Source organism: Melanostigma gelatinosum (assembly GCF_949748355.1).
Source record: "Melanostigma gelatinosum genome assembly, chromosome: 8".
NCBI classification, from domain to species: domain Eukaryota; kingdom Metazoa; phylum Chordata; class Actinopteri; order Perciformes; family Zoarcidae; genus Melanostigma; species Melanostigma gelatinosum.
In genome coordinates, this window is record NC_136641.1 from 8,444,159 (window position 1) to 8,458,648 (window position 14,490).

At 41.0% G+C, this 14,490-nt stretch overlaps 1 protein-coding gene across 1 annotated transcript; it reads right to left on the reverse strand.

The window, feature by feature from the left end:
• Positions 1-487: 487 nt before the first annotated feature.
• fam131c (family with sequence similarity 131 member C) lies at positions 488-13,116 on the reverse strand (the record flags this gene model as incomplete). Its single annotated transcript, XM_079272785.1, has 6 exons — positions 488-759; positions 4,121-4,210; positions 4,470-4,715; positions 8,991-9,075; positions 11,533-11,597; positions 13,086-13,116. The coding sequence occupies 6 exons, from the start codon at positions 13,114-13,116 to the stop codon at positions 488-490; spliced, it is 789 nt and encodes a 262-aa protein (XP_079128911.1).
• Between the last annotated feature and the right edge of the window lie 1,374 nt (positions 13,117-14,490).

Consider the following 14,490-nt stretch of genomic DNA (forward strand, 5'->3'; position numbering starts at 1 on the left):
CTAAATCTAGATGTGGCACCCCCAAGTAAGACCATCAAAAACGTTAATTGGCCACCTGATAGCAACACCAATATTCACCTGAATGAAAAAGTGTGAATATTAGCTCGATAATTGTGTTTACACTTCCTTTACAACAGACTTCTTCTTCTCTCTAGATTCAGCTGGTAAACCTCAAAGAAGACATAGTTTCAATTTATTTCATGTTATTTTCGATACTCTATACTGCTTTAGTGTTTTGTTGTATGCTGAATAAAAATAAAAATGAACAATGGAACTATGTACATTCACAAAAGTACACGCCTCAACATAGGAGAAAATACAATTTGGAGTCTTTGTATCTGAGGACCAGGCACTGAAACCTCCCCAGGCCAGCCATTTGCCTTTATGTTTTGGGTCAGCCGTTGCTGGTGGATGGGACTCAAGTCCTCTCAGTAGGGCTCGTTTTAGAGATTGCCGTCAAGATTGCTGGCTCGCTTTCCTGTTTAGCCTAGTTATAAAAAACGTCATCCTCGGATAGCGAGCTGCTGTCCACGTGTCGGACAGCAGCCTCTGCAGTCGCAGTGCTTCTGTTGTCGAGGGGACGACATCTGTCCTGCTGGATGTTGGCCGTTGGGGAAACGGTGTGGACCACTGGCGGACAGACCAAGTTGGCCGCCCTGTTGTCACCATAAGTCTGGGCGTGGATGCTGTACAGGTGCTGAGGGACGCTGACGCTTCCACCATCCAGCCAGAACTGGGACAAGAAGTGGGTTTGTGCAGCTGAGGAGGGATAATAACAGTGTGAGTCACACTAGTATATACTAGAAATAGAGATGCACTCAGTGCTTGACTTGGATCAAAAAAAGTAGAATTTATTCTGAACCAGCTGCTGCATGTAGATTACATATAACTGTAAATCCATTTAAATACACCGAATTCCCTCCAAAGCTGGTAAAATATATGGATAGAGCAGGGGTCGGCAACCCGCGGCTCGCGAGCCGCATGCGGCTCTTTAGCCCCTCTGTTGCGGCTCCCTGAGTCTTTGTGCAAAAAATAAAAAAAGAAAAAAAAAAGAAAAAGATGTTTTATTTACTTTTATGTTTTTTGTCAGTGGACAATCTTTCAAAGGGAACACCTCATATCTTGGAGTTTGAGGTGATACTGTGTCATGGAAAATAAAAAACGTTTTAATATTGAGTCAACTAAAATGTGCATCACATCCTATTACGTCGCCGTCAAGCGCCTTCCCCTGCAGGTGGCTCGTCGTGATTGTAGACTCGGTAAGGTTATCAATGGATAAATCCAAAAAAAGAAAACTCCTGGAAGAAAATAGAGAATAGAGAATTTAATTCTGCGTGGACGTATTTATTTGCGTTCACTGCCAACAACGCTGGCCTACCTGTATGCTTAATATGTGGCGAGAAATTTGCAAACAACAAAAAATCGAATGTTGAAAGACACTTTCAGACCCAACACACAGCATGTCCTGAAAAAGATCAAGCTGGAGATGCCTAAATATCGCTCCCGCCTCACAGATGACAGCCTGCAGTCCTGTTTGAAGCTCAAAGTCACATCTTACAGCCCTGACATAGAGAAACTCTGCAGCGATGTTCAGAAACAAAAGTCACATTAAACAGGTGAGAACACTATCATTTAATTGGCTATTATCTTGGAGAAAAATATTAATTTTAGATCCTGAACTGATGTAGTTGTGTTTTTATGTTCAGGCGCGACGGTTGATGGCTGTACGTGTCTGAGGAAAGAAGAGGATGACATCGCACTGAAATGGACTTTAGTCTTACTTAAATACAAACTGCCTATTGTTTATCTTCACTCATTTTAAGATATTAGGCTGCAGCTATATGTTGTATTTATTTCAAAGTAAGCTACTTTTTATTTAATATTTCTTCCACAAACATGGGGAAAGGACCCAAATAGACTTGACTTGTTCTGTGTTTGATTCACTTCTGCAGCTATATGTTATATTTATTTCAAATTTATTTCCCACAGCTATGGGGAGGACTCAAGGCCTGCATAGTTCTGTGTTTAGTTCTGTGACCTCAATGTAGACCTACACATGCCAGTGTATTTTTTTCTCCTCTTCATGAAAGTTAAAATAGCAATAAAATGTCAATAATTGTCTTTATTCTTGTTCTATTGTTTCATAAATACAACAAACTATAGTTTTTGTATATATAATACAACTATATATAAAACGTATATAAGCTGTGATATCGAATGGCTTTTGCGGCTCCAGACACATTTTATTTGGTGGAAAATAGAGCAAAATGGCTCTTTGGATAGTAAAGGTTGCTGACCCCTGGGATAGAGGATACATTTCTATTTTGTTCAGTTCAAACTAATTTAATGTTAAGTATGGCTTCAAAAACAGAATTTGAATATGTGCTCAAACAGTAATTACAATGAAAAAGACGAACTGAAAGCAACCATATATTTGGCCATATATTTGGGATTTGTTTTAGTTATTAAGGCAAATCTGACACCTTAAATGTTGATTGGCGAAGTTAAGTGTCATTTACAAACTGAAAGTAGTTATCTAGCTGTGGACTGTGATTATGCAGGGGGGGGGGAATGCACCGCATGTTAACATGTAATATCAGCATTAAAGAGGACATATCATGAAAACTCGCTTTTTCATTGCTTGTGCACAAAGGCAAGGCAAGGCAAGTTTATTTGTATAGCACATTTCAACAACAAGGTAATTCAAAGTGCTTCACATAAAACCATTAAAAGCATCAAAACACAAGGCAAAAGAAAAGGAGATTTAAAAACAATTAAAGAAACAGTGTAAGAAATAAAATTCAGTAGTAAAAAGTAAAGGAGATTTAAAACATACATTGAAACAATAATTGATGTCTCCCTGAGACATTACGCTGCACGCAATCAACTATACACTGCCGCAATTCTGCAATTACTCGCACACAAACAACGTCTGGAAAAGATCTCTGCCGATCTGCGTTTCATAGTGTACGCCTTGCACGAACTCGGTCCCGGAGGAAATGGCGATATTTTCTGCACTTTCTAAATTTGAATCGATGTCTCCCTGAGACATTGCGCTGCACGCAATCAACCATACACTGCCGCAATTCTGCAATTATACAGTACCTGGATAATTAACATACAGTATCTGGAGTGCCTATCAACCCACAGACTGTGAAATAAGACAAGTCAGTCAGTTTTTGTGGGCTTTCTAGATAGCATGTGACTCAACAAGCCATTCAGATTTGGCTCCCCTTCATATGTCACGTGCAGGTTCAGTAGAACATACCACCCCCTTCATCTGAGTATCTCCACCCACGGCTTTAGAACCAAGGTGCACTATATTTTTCTTGCAAGCCAATCAGAGCATACTGGGGTATTTCTGGAGGCGGTCTTAAAGAGACAGGCGCTTAAACGGAGCGTTTCAGATAGAGGGTGAATACAGGTATATTCAGAAAGACATTACGAGAAAGATGATGTGTTAATGGATGTTAACATGTTCTAGTAGAAACCCCAAATGCAAGTATGAAGCTAAATATTAGCACAATATGTCCCCTTTAAGCTCAAAGTAGGGTGGAGGTTGATTAAAATATGGACGTTATTTTGTTTATTATGGTGAAGCTTAATAACAAGATATGGTATGACCACAGTCAACAGGTGTCATCCTCTGGAGACCATGAATGTGTGTACACAATTTCATGTGTGACATTACAGCAATTCCATTAGTAAAGTTAAAAACGGAATAAAAAATATAAAAACATCTGACAGTGATGCACACATCACGCTCAGGATTCGTCCGCTCCTGTGGGTAAGAGCAAAGCTGGAGTTTGAAAAATGTTCCATATTTTAATCTAACATATAACATATCAGATCATATATATTTGCATTACACATAAAATAATTGAAGTTGTACAGCAGGTATTGATTGAGTGTCTTGTTCCATCAGTCCAACAGTAGCATTAAAGAAAAGACTTATAATAATAGACAAATCCACACTATTACAGCAGAAATGGTTCATTTTAATCTTTTGGTTCACTTGTTTTCAGACACAACAGATCTGCAAAGTTTGCACCTCATTAGGAAATCTCACATGAAGTTAAAAAGAGACATTTTAGACCAAAAGCTATCTTACATGACAAACCTTGTAAACTGGTGGAGGGCTGGTCTAAGCTGTCATTCAGGGACCACACATTCATGGACGCCTCGGCCAAGGCAAACTGCTCTGCTACTCCTGTGAAACAAGCACGTCTGATGATCCTTTTCTCACAAGTGTTGTTTTTTTACCGCCATCACAAACAAAGAGAAATCTAAATAAGTGCTCTAGATTTGAGTCACTGTAATGGCACATCTTAAGGGCGATTGATTTTCGTAGACACTCTCTCTGCACAAGCCCATCAAACAGAAGCAATGGCCACAGGGATGCGAGTGTCACTCCATCTCCACCGACCACGACTTGTTTTCCTTCAATTGAATTAATTCGTCTGTCTCACCTGCAGCGAAGCGAGCTTCCTTGAGTTCATCCGTCATTTGGGAGTAGAATTGTTCATCCTCATGCAGCTCGGTCCCCACACCCCCCCAGCCTCCGCCGCCTTTACCCCAGTTCCCGCTCCAACCGCCCCCGCTTCCCCTGGCCTCGCCACCTCCACCCAAACCTTTCCACTCAATCAGGTGAGCAACCCGCCCCTGTGCCATCGCAGTCGGCTTAGTGATATGCTCCTTTATCGTGGCCACCAGACCTAAATAAGAGGAAGACAAGGAGGGCAGCATCATGATGAAGTGGATTAGATGGACATACAGTCAGTGTGGGAGCAGAGGATATAAGGAGACAATTTGAGGAGACGCTAAAGTTATAGGCAACATGAAATGGTGTACAGTATGTGATAGAGAATGAAGAAAAATGTCACATTAAGAGACAGAAATATGGAAATGGCAAAAGAAGACACATAGAGCAAGAAGAATGGGTAAAGCTATGAATTGAGAAGAATACTTTAGCATAATTCAGACTTTGAAGGTGAACATGTTCTCCTGATTTGCATAACCTGAAGCATGAAAGAGTTGTTCTTTCCCGCTGCAGTCTGATGCAGAGTTCCATTAAGGTTGAAAATGACAGTATAACGGCACCAAAGGGTGAATTTGGAGAGAATTGTACATGTTCTTGATGATTACGGACAGCACTTCAACAGCACCGTAAGAAGCCCACAGGAGTAGAAAACCTATCATGAAAATGACACAAAATGAAATATTTAATTTGACTCACAATGAGATAACGCAAGACAACTTTGCTCTTATTTTGTAATTTTATTTTGTAATTAGTTTTTAGGCCTGATTAAAAAGTGGAACAAAGAAAGAAAGTCCATCAGCTCTCTGCATACTGACTTTAAAAAATGAGAAAGTGTTAAGCATTCTCAGCTGTGCTCACACAAGTCCTTTCAGTGCAATAGCTCCAAAGGTATATGTGCACAGACAGAAACCAAAGCAAATTTTTGCCGTGCGTCATTTTTGTGATTTTGAATGCTGTAAGTTCGCTAGCGACAGATCGCGCTCACCTGCATCTTTCCAATTACTTTTTCGCTTCATGTTTTGTCAGAGCGCACCTTAATAATTAAACGTTCAAGCTCTGCAAGGCCTGTCTTTTTTTCATTCAAAACTCAAATCGGTTTGTTGTTATTGTTATTGTGACTGACTCAAATCATCAGCTCTGTTGCTTTAACTTAATGGACTCATGTCAAGATTCAAGCAGCATCTCATGGAGATGCTGTGATCTCTACAGTAATATGTCATTCATAACCTGTAGAGTCACTGGGCAAAACTACAATGGAGCCATCATTTATTTTAATCACACGAAGGGGAGAAAAGGTCGAGGGGAACGAGGGGTTGAAGCGAACGTGACAGGACAGGTTACCTTGGTCATAATTGCAGAACAGGTCAATTAAATATGATGTGAAAGGACGAGAAAGCAAAGGTTGAAAAGGCAAAGGTGGAAAAAGACAATGAGGAGGAAAGGTTCAGGTTGGACGAGAAAGAAGAGAGGGAGGAGGACAGAGCAACAAGATATTGAAACACTTGATATAATAACGAAGCCAAGACAGTTGGCAGCCTGGGCTAAGTGAAAGAGAGAGAACAAAAAAACAATCCTGACATGTTATTTTCATTTGAGCTCAACACCTACTGACTCTTCTCTGTGTTCTTTTGTGCACTGTGACACCCACTGCTGTCTCACCCAGCGTTCACACTGTGACAATGAGGCTCTGTTCTGGCTGACACTCGATGGTGAGGAAATAGGTGTGCACATCGCTATTTAAGTGCAGGAAAATCCCATTTGTTTGTCGAATTTGATATTTTAGCCTTTCTCTCCACACTGCGGTGTCAAAATGACCAGATCGTATCAGGTTGCCATCACACCCCGTGCACAGAATAATCATGCGTTTGATGTTTCAGTGGGCAGCAGCAAGCTAGCAAATATGTCTCTGTTGATTTCTAAGGCTCTGCCTAATGTTGGATTTTTTTTAATCCAACATTAAATATGATAACAGACTAGAAATTATGTGGATTTGTTTTTGCATTTCGCACGTGAGAAGAAATATTTGATTTGTTTGCCAAAAGGTCTTTCTGTGTAAACGAAAGTAAAACATTTCCATGATGTTAGATGGTAGCATGAAAATGTACTGATGTTTTTGGTCACAAGATGTAAACAACATTGGTATATTATAAAGGTGATCGGGTGGTCAATAATCGATTTACACAACCGGCAGATACGGAGCATCATTGGCATTCAAATGGAAGTCCAGTAACTAGCTCTGTGTTTTGTCTCCACTTGTCTTCTCTTTGGTGCTCGGCAGGTAGCAGTTGATTCATAACAGCTTTTTGCTGAAACCGTGTGCCTACTGTGTCTGGAATCGAGGTTGGTGAGAGCTGTGAGACTGAACTAACGTAAAGATCTGGGCAGTAAAACCAAACAATGGGCTGAAAGACATTAAAACGTTCCATAGAGCCGAGAGTGCGGTAAAAATTCTATGGAAAACTAGCATGTTCTGAGATTGCATTACCTATACTATGTAACAGGAGCTGCCCCACTGTAATGCCACAGCTAGATTCAGTATTTTGAGATGTTATTTCAAAGGATCAACAATACTGACATTTCTGTGGATGCTGTAAGAAATGTATGGATTTCGCAGTCTTGTTCATTATGTTACAACACAGTGTTACCGTCAACAATGCAACCACAATCCATTAGGAATAAGTCCCTTTACAAAAATAGACATGTATCGCATACTGTGAGGCATCACTCCCTGCTGTTGCTGTGAGGAAACAAAGGGGCTGAACAAACATGGAGTGTAGGTGTTGCATTCAAATCAAAAGCTGACAAAAACATTTTGAAGGCTGCTAATATCAAAAAGATACAGGTACAGTTTTCTCAAGGTTTATTCTTATCGACGTGTCAGGGCATCTGGTGCATCCTTTAGTTTAGATGACCTATAGAGACCAAAAAAACATGTGTCTATGTGAATTGAATTGAATTTGGAGTCAGCCTCAAGTCACCATTAGAGGAAGTGCAGTTGTTGGCACTTGACAAGGCCTCGTTATGTCACACTGGTTTCGATTACCGGACCAGAGTATCATTACATGAGTTTTACTGAACAAAAAAACTACTTCTGAACCGTTTCATTGCTTTATAACTGAAGCATAGCAAACACGAAGGACGATTTAACCAGAAGCCTATTCTCTTTATGCTTAGGCTGATGCCATTATATTGCCTGTATTTGGTCATATACCAGAGCATTGCACACATTGAAAATGTGAGCAGATGATGGAGCTAGATGACAAGTTAAAGTTTCACAGTTATCGAGACATTTCATCTGGTGGCGCAAAAGGAAAAGTCAGGGATCACCAAAGTCATTCGGCTTCATCCTTCCTTGAGCCACAGCGTTAGCATGACTAAACACACCAATGCCACATATGCATTCATATATGCGGAATCTGATTGTTCAGTCACTCTGTCCGTCCATGCAACAGAAGCAGTATATCTCAACAACTGCTTTGGCAGCCCGCTCCCTCAAGACGAACTTTGTTTACTCTCACTACGAGGCTGTTAGGTTAACAGAACTGCCATTAACTCCTTTGTTCAGTGCAACACTATTAGATTCATGGAATCTAATGATTTCATTTCAGTTTCTTGGTGCCACCAGCAGGGCTTTTCAAACCATTTGCTGTTGATAACTTCACATCAGCTTGATACATCAATCAAACAGCAGCATATGAGAAGATGAAATGTAGCAATAACGTCTGCATGATATTCTTCTAAATGTAATTCCATTAGTACAATAATAACAAAGTTTTCCGCAGTGGGATCTGATTTCAGCAGGTTGTCGGCTGCACTTTGTGACTGATCCACTCAACAGAACTTGCTCCGCCAATTTAAATGATGACTGACAAGTGATTAAGTGATTAAATGTCCAAAAGCGTTTTTTTTTTTTTTTTACTGGACCGGTTCTGTCATTCCCAAAGCAGGTGTCGGGCCTCTCAGCTGTCTGCCTGAATGTCTGTATTGGTCTAACATATTCATGAGGTTTTCACAGCCTTCATAATTATGCTGTCGGGGTAATAAAAGAGCTTTCACTGGGGAAAGTTCAGCAAGGCATAACACATTAAGTCAGATGATTAACCTCCCGCAGAGGGAGAGAAGCCGTGGAGATGGGGAACAGGGGATGAAAAAGAGTAGGAGGCACCGACATGATGAGAAGAGGAAGCCAGACTCAAAGGTGAAGCAAAAAATCAAATGGGTGAAGCAACCGTGTGTGTAACTGACTGTTTACTCATGTCTGGATGGATACAGCATATGTGTGAGAGCTAAAGGGTATGAAGGAAGAGGGCAATTACAATGCTAACCTTCCATGGTTACAAACGCAATTCCCCAGCTTGCTGTTTCCCCAGTCTCATACGTTTCATCCATAACGAAACACAACATGACCTCAACCTGTTTATGTTTGTGTGTGTGTGTCTGTCTGTCTCACCCATCAAAGAGGAGGTGGCCAGCTCGCCGATATCATAGCCGTTGCTTTTATCTGACACACTGCAGTTGGACGGGTTCTGGCCATCCTGCACAATATAATGCGCAAGAGGAGGGAGAATGTCACATCTTTATCATTGATGTAAGGTGAAAAGCTTGTTCTCCAATCCAAACGAGTAAAATAGCTATAATTTACCATTTCTGACATGGGATTTTGAATGACAAATAGATATTTTTTTATCTCACATAGGAGCAAGCCATACAGATCACCAGGATCCATGAATAAAAAACAACACATACACACATCCAAACGCACACATCAGCACATTTATATACATCTTCCTCTGGCAATCACGTCCTGTGTGTGATGACTCAACCCACACACACAAACACACACAAAATGGGGATGATAATAACATCTGGAATTTGTGGAAAAGTAATTTCAACTTAAACATACACCCAAGTGGCAACAGTCAATATGGAAAGAGAAACTGCATTGCAAATGCATTTCCCTTGGTTTAGTATTTTTGATCTGAAAGTAAAACCTTCAAGCTTTTTTTCCCCAAATATGTTGCAAGAAAAATGGGATAATAAGTAAGTACATGTTTACACATTAGTGGATGGCGCCGCTTCAAAGTGCTGGAAACCATTCCAAATTAACTTTTACAGGCAAAATAAATGTTGCATAAAAGTCACTTGAATGTAAAATGGGAAAATTGGGAAAACCCAGCGGTATCTTGGGTAAATTATGGCCCTTTCTGTTTTTGACATCAAGTGCTTCGTTGCCAGATGTGTGGTCACTGCAAACCCAAAGAGGTCTTGGTCCTTCCATTAAAACTGATCTTTTTATATTTTAACAAAATTAATTCTGAACAATTCTTATTTAACATCATGATATCTGTAAATGTATCATTAAGTAATGATTGTAAGACACAGTTTGGTAGGTTTAACATTTATTCTATTTGTGATGCTTTGTAGCGCAAATAAAAAGGTTATAAAAAGGCTGGTAGTAAAGTAATTCAGCCATACAAACATATCCTACTTTCGTAAAAGTATGTAATAACTCAAATGTCTCATTCTTTCAATGGTGGTAATATCTTTAAGTTGATTTTGCTAATAGCTGTCCAGATAGCTTGCAAAAACTAGCTGTACAGTTAGCTCAACATCAAACTGTGAAATACAAAACAATAACTCTGAATTTGTTTGTTGTAAGTTCGTTCATCTATTTTCTACTTACCACAAAGAATTTGAGTGATGTATTTCTGACGAGTCTCTGATGCAATACTGATGGAGACGCTAGAAATGTGAAGGCTATCGGCCAACTTGAGCTAACACAATGTGAAATAGGACATGTCACAGCAGGGTAAACACAGGTGTAATTAATACTATTAATTATAGTCCCATTCTATTTGGAAGAGGGCCACAATTAATAATATAAATTACACCTGTGTTTATCCTGCAATAGCATGTCAAAATGTATGCTAGCTACATTATAGCAAGAATAAGAAAGAATTTATACTATCTTTATCCCTTTAAGGGGGACATTTTTCTCTGCATTTGACCCATCCCTATAGGGAATGACAGGCGCCCGGGGAGCCGGGGGTTCAGTGTATTGCTCAGGTACACTCCCACACGTGACACGTCCCAGTTGGGGATTGAACCGTTGACCTCCCGGTTCCCAGATGACCTCTTAACCCAGTGTGCCACGGTCGCCCCAAAGCACAGAACAAGTACACAAGACAGAAGAGTAAAGAGATACACAAATTGACCTAAAGGAACAAGTCTACTTTTTTATATATATATATATATATATATATATATATATATATATATATATATATATATATATATATATATATATATATATATATATATATATATATATATATATATATATATATATATATATATATATATATATTTGAGAATTTGTAAAATGCTGGGGACATTCATTTTAATAGCAGGGTGTTACTATTTTAAATACACAAATACAGAGAAAGCTGATTGATCAGGTTGGTCATTTCACTGTAAGCCTGCATGGAGAGTGTGATAGAGCCTGGCTGAGGAGCAGACTGAACAGCTGTTTGAGAACCTTCCAATGTGAACATTGAATATTCTGCTCATTTCATTTTCATTCAATCAGCAGCAAACACTGCCGGCAAACACTTAAAACGTCGGTTCACAGCACAGAAAACATATAGTTTCATAATTATCTCTTGTGGTATTAAGAATACAGATCGTGTGGGTTTTATTTGCCCTGAATTGTAGATTACTTGTCTCTGAGATTTCTTCCCCGAACCCAATACAACTTAGATGAAAAGGAATTTGTTCAGCAGAAATAGCCTCCCCAATAATTCACACAGCATCAAATAGAGGAACTGTTTTTTTCTCTTGAAAAGAGTTCTGGTGATAGAAGCTATAATTCTGCTGAACCGACACTAAAAGTCAATACTCGCTGCTGTCAGTCTACATTTGGGAGGCAGACACACTGAAAAGGCCAATGTCAGGCCAAAGCCTGCAAGGTAAAGATGAGGGCTTTCACTCACCTTGACAGAGGGCCGCTGTACCTCCTCAGTCTGGTCTTGCAGTGTTGTCATGGGATAGTGGAGCTCTGTGGGAAGCCACACAAACAAACACTGGTGTTAGATTCATGCTCTGCGTGTGTGTGTGTGTGTGTGTGTGTGGGTGTGTTTCTTGCAAGGGTGATGGTCCTTACAGCCAGAACCCAGTTGACAAACGGCCAAGGGTCAAGCGAGGCTCAGCATCATTTAACTGGAGCCTCTCTGCATAGTTAGCTCTGCACCAGCCCACACTCGGCCTATTCGCTTTTTAATTGACGGTGATGAGGTTCATACGAGTGGCAAGAGGAAATGGAGCGCACTTCACAGCAATGGCGAATTAACATCATGAGAAAGGTCAGTGGACACGTGGACACACACACTTGGGAGATGTTGTCAAGACAATTGGCTGTCGCTATGGATACACGACAGCAACAAGAGGCGAGTGATAGCCTTCCATTTACTTAAGTCACGATCCGTGCTGTGGCCTCATCAAACGCTATCCACAGGCCAACAAATCCATCATGATTCGTGAACCAACCCGCCTTCCTTATGGGGTTAAAATCCCACCCTGAGTCACACAGACACACATACACACACACACACACACACACATACAAACACACTCCCGCTCTTCTCTTAGCTGTCTGCCAGGAGCCTCACAGCTGCCTTCCCTCTTTCTTCCCAGCTTGAAAGCACTGCCATCATCACCCTCCACCTTGTTAAAAGGGACCTCTTATCTCACAACATATTGTGAGACTCACAGATCCAGGCTAAAAATAAGTGTGAGAATGTGACGTGACGTTAAATGTCGCTCACTGACAAAACAACACATAGATTGTTGTTCAGAGATGTCACAGAATGCTGGTAGCCTACACCTTCAATTGCCCTTTTGTTTTTGATCAGATCTTTTGTTTTGACAGCGCAAATTAGTGCTTGTGTTCCTCCTGAAAGAGGCCCCCGCTGCAAGCCCAGCCATCGTTGTTTCATCCAGATAACAAACACCTGCCTTATTTCCACCTAAAGCTCCATGCAGACGGCAAATACGAGAGAGAAAATTGCAACCTAAGTCACATCCTCAAGTTGGATCTGAGATTTGGATGGAGCTGTCATATCCTAAAGCCGCCTGCTGTCGTCCGCTGATCCTCACAGCCCTCTCATCATTCTCCCGCCCCCCGGAGTCGAGTTTCTAAAGCGACATCCACGGATTCACTCAGATCAACAATAGCTTTCGAAAAGATCAAATGAAAACAAGTTGTCGGTTGCATGTTTTCATTTGTTCTCTGCAACACTATACATGCAAGCACTTCAGCCAGGCTAAAAGTGTGATTCAGTAGGTCGTCATCGCCTCAGGGACCTCGTTAATTTTCCTTAATTGTCTAGATTCTCACCTACAGAGCTGTCCCTCGAAAGCATGATGCAACTTTCTGAAACAGCTGTGCTCCTTAAAATGTTTGTCGGCCCCGCTGTCGACACTTGTGCCAACCCTCAAACAGAAACACGGACTTGGACGCACAAAACAGGTGGATTCAGGCACTGACCTTTGTGACCTTTGCAGAGGCAGGCGCCCATGGTGTCAGGACGGTCGGGCGGTTTATCTGTTCACCATGGTGGCTTGAGGATGAGGCGCGGGTGAAAGGGAGGGAGAAGGGGAAGCAAGGCAGGGAAGGAAAAGGAGGGATGAGCCAGCAGAGGAGCAGAGAGAGGCGAGGAATTGAGGCAGGTGGGAGTACGAGTGGATGCCCAGATGAGCTGCAGGCTGATGCATTGGCTGACTTGTCTGTATAGGAGAGGAGAGAGGTGAGGGAGAGACACAGACAAAATGTGGGGAGGTGAGACAGAGAGAGAGAGAGAGAGAGCAAGAAGAAATCGGGGAAAAAGCATGAATGTCTGTTTGCTGACGATTTTGAATCTCCTCCCCTCTATTTTCTCTTCTACTCTCCTCCCTCTCCACTCTTCCTCTCTATCCTACTGTATGGAGGAGACTCACATTGTGAATGGAGGGCTTGATGACAGAGCAGAGCTATATGTTAAATATGTTAGTGCTATTTTGATATGGGAACAATTCAGCACATTGTATGAAAGTACCAAATAATGTCTACCTGCTGCTACAAATGTACTGTTTTTGATGCGTGACATGAAAGAATATTTAACTGTTTTCCTTGAAATCGATATCTCATCAAATAATTCGCACTGTGCAACAAATGGTAGTGAAAGTACAAACACAGTTTTGTCAAGTATGTCACAGAGTAACAGATAATTAACCACAACAAGGTTCACAGTGAGAGTATCGGTACATAATGCTTAGGAATGTTTTGGCTTTCCTGTATCGAAGAGATAGAATCTGATTATTGCCGTTTATGGTTATAAATGCTCCGAGAACTCTGACATCTTAAATGTCTAGTTTTCACAGATTTAAGTTGAAGAAAATTCAGACATATAGACTCAATAACACACATTCACACCTTAATACACAGCGTGCTGCGTCTCCTGTGACCTCGTTAGCGCTGTCACACACACATACACACACACACACACGCCTGTAATGAAATGTGTAAATGCCGTGGGGGGGGGGGGGAATCATGTTGCCATGGCAACCAAGCAACTCCATGTTTCTTTTTAACTCATTTTTCAAAGAAAGGAGGCAAAGGAACGTTATTTGATGGGCAGGGGAAGATGGCGCTGATAAAATTTCCAAATCCCTGGACGCTGATATCTCCATTCAGAGGATTAGAAAGAGCTGCGTGTCTCGTGTTGATAAAAGTTTGTTTAACCGTGACAGTAAAAGTACTTCTTCTCACATTATGACGTAGAGGAATGCAGAACAAGAGGTTTGAAAATGAAGTCACAAAAGGTGGCACTGTAGTGTTGTACCAGCATTCAAATTGTTGCATACCGAGCCGGTGATCGCCACCACCATCCACCCTTGGCTTTACAATGTAAACA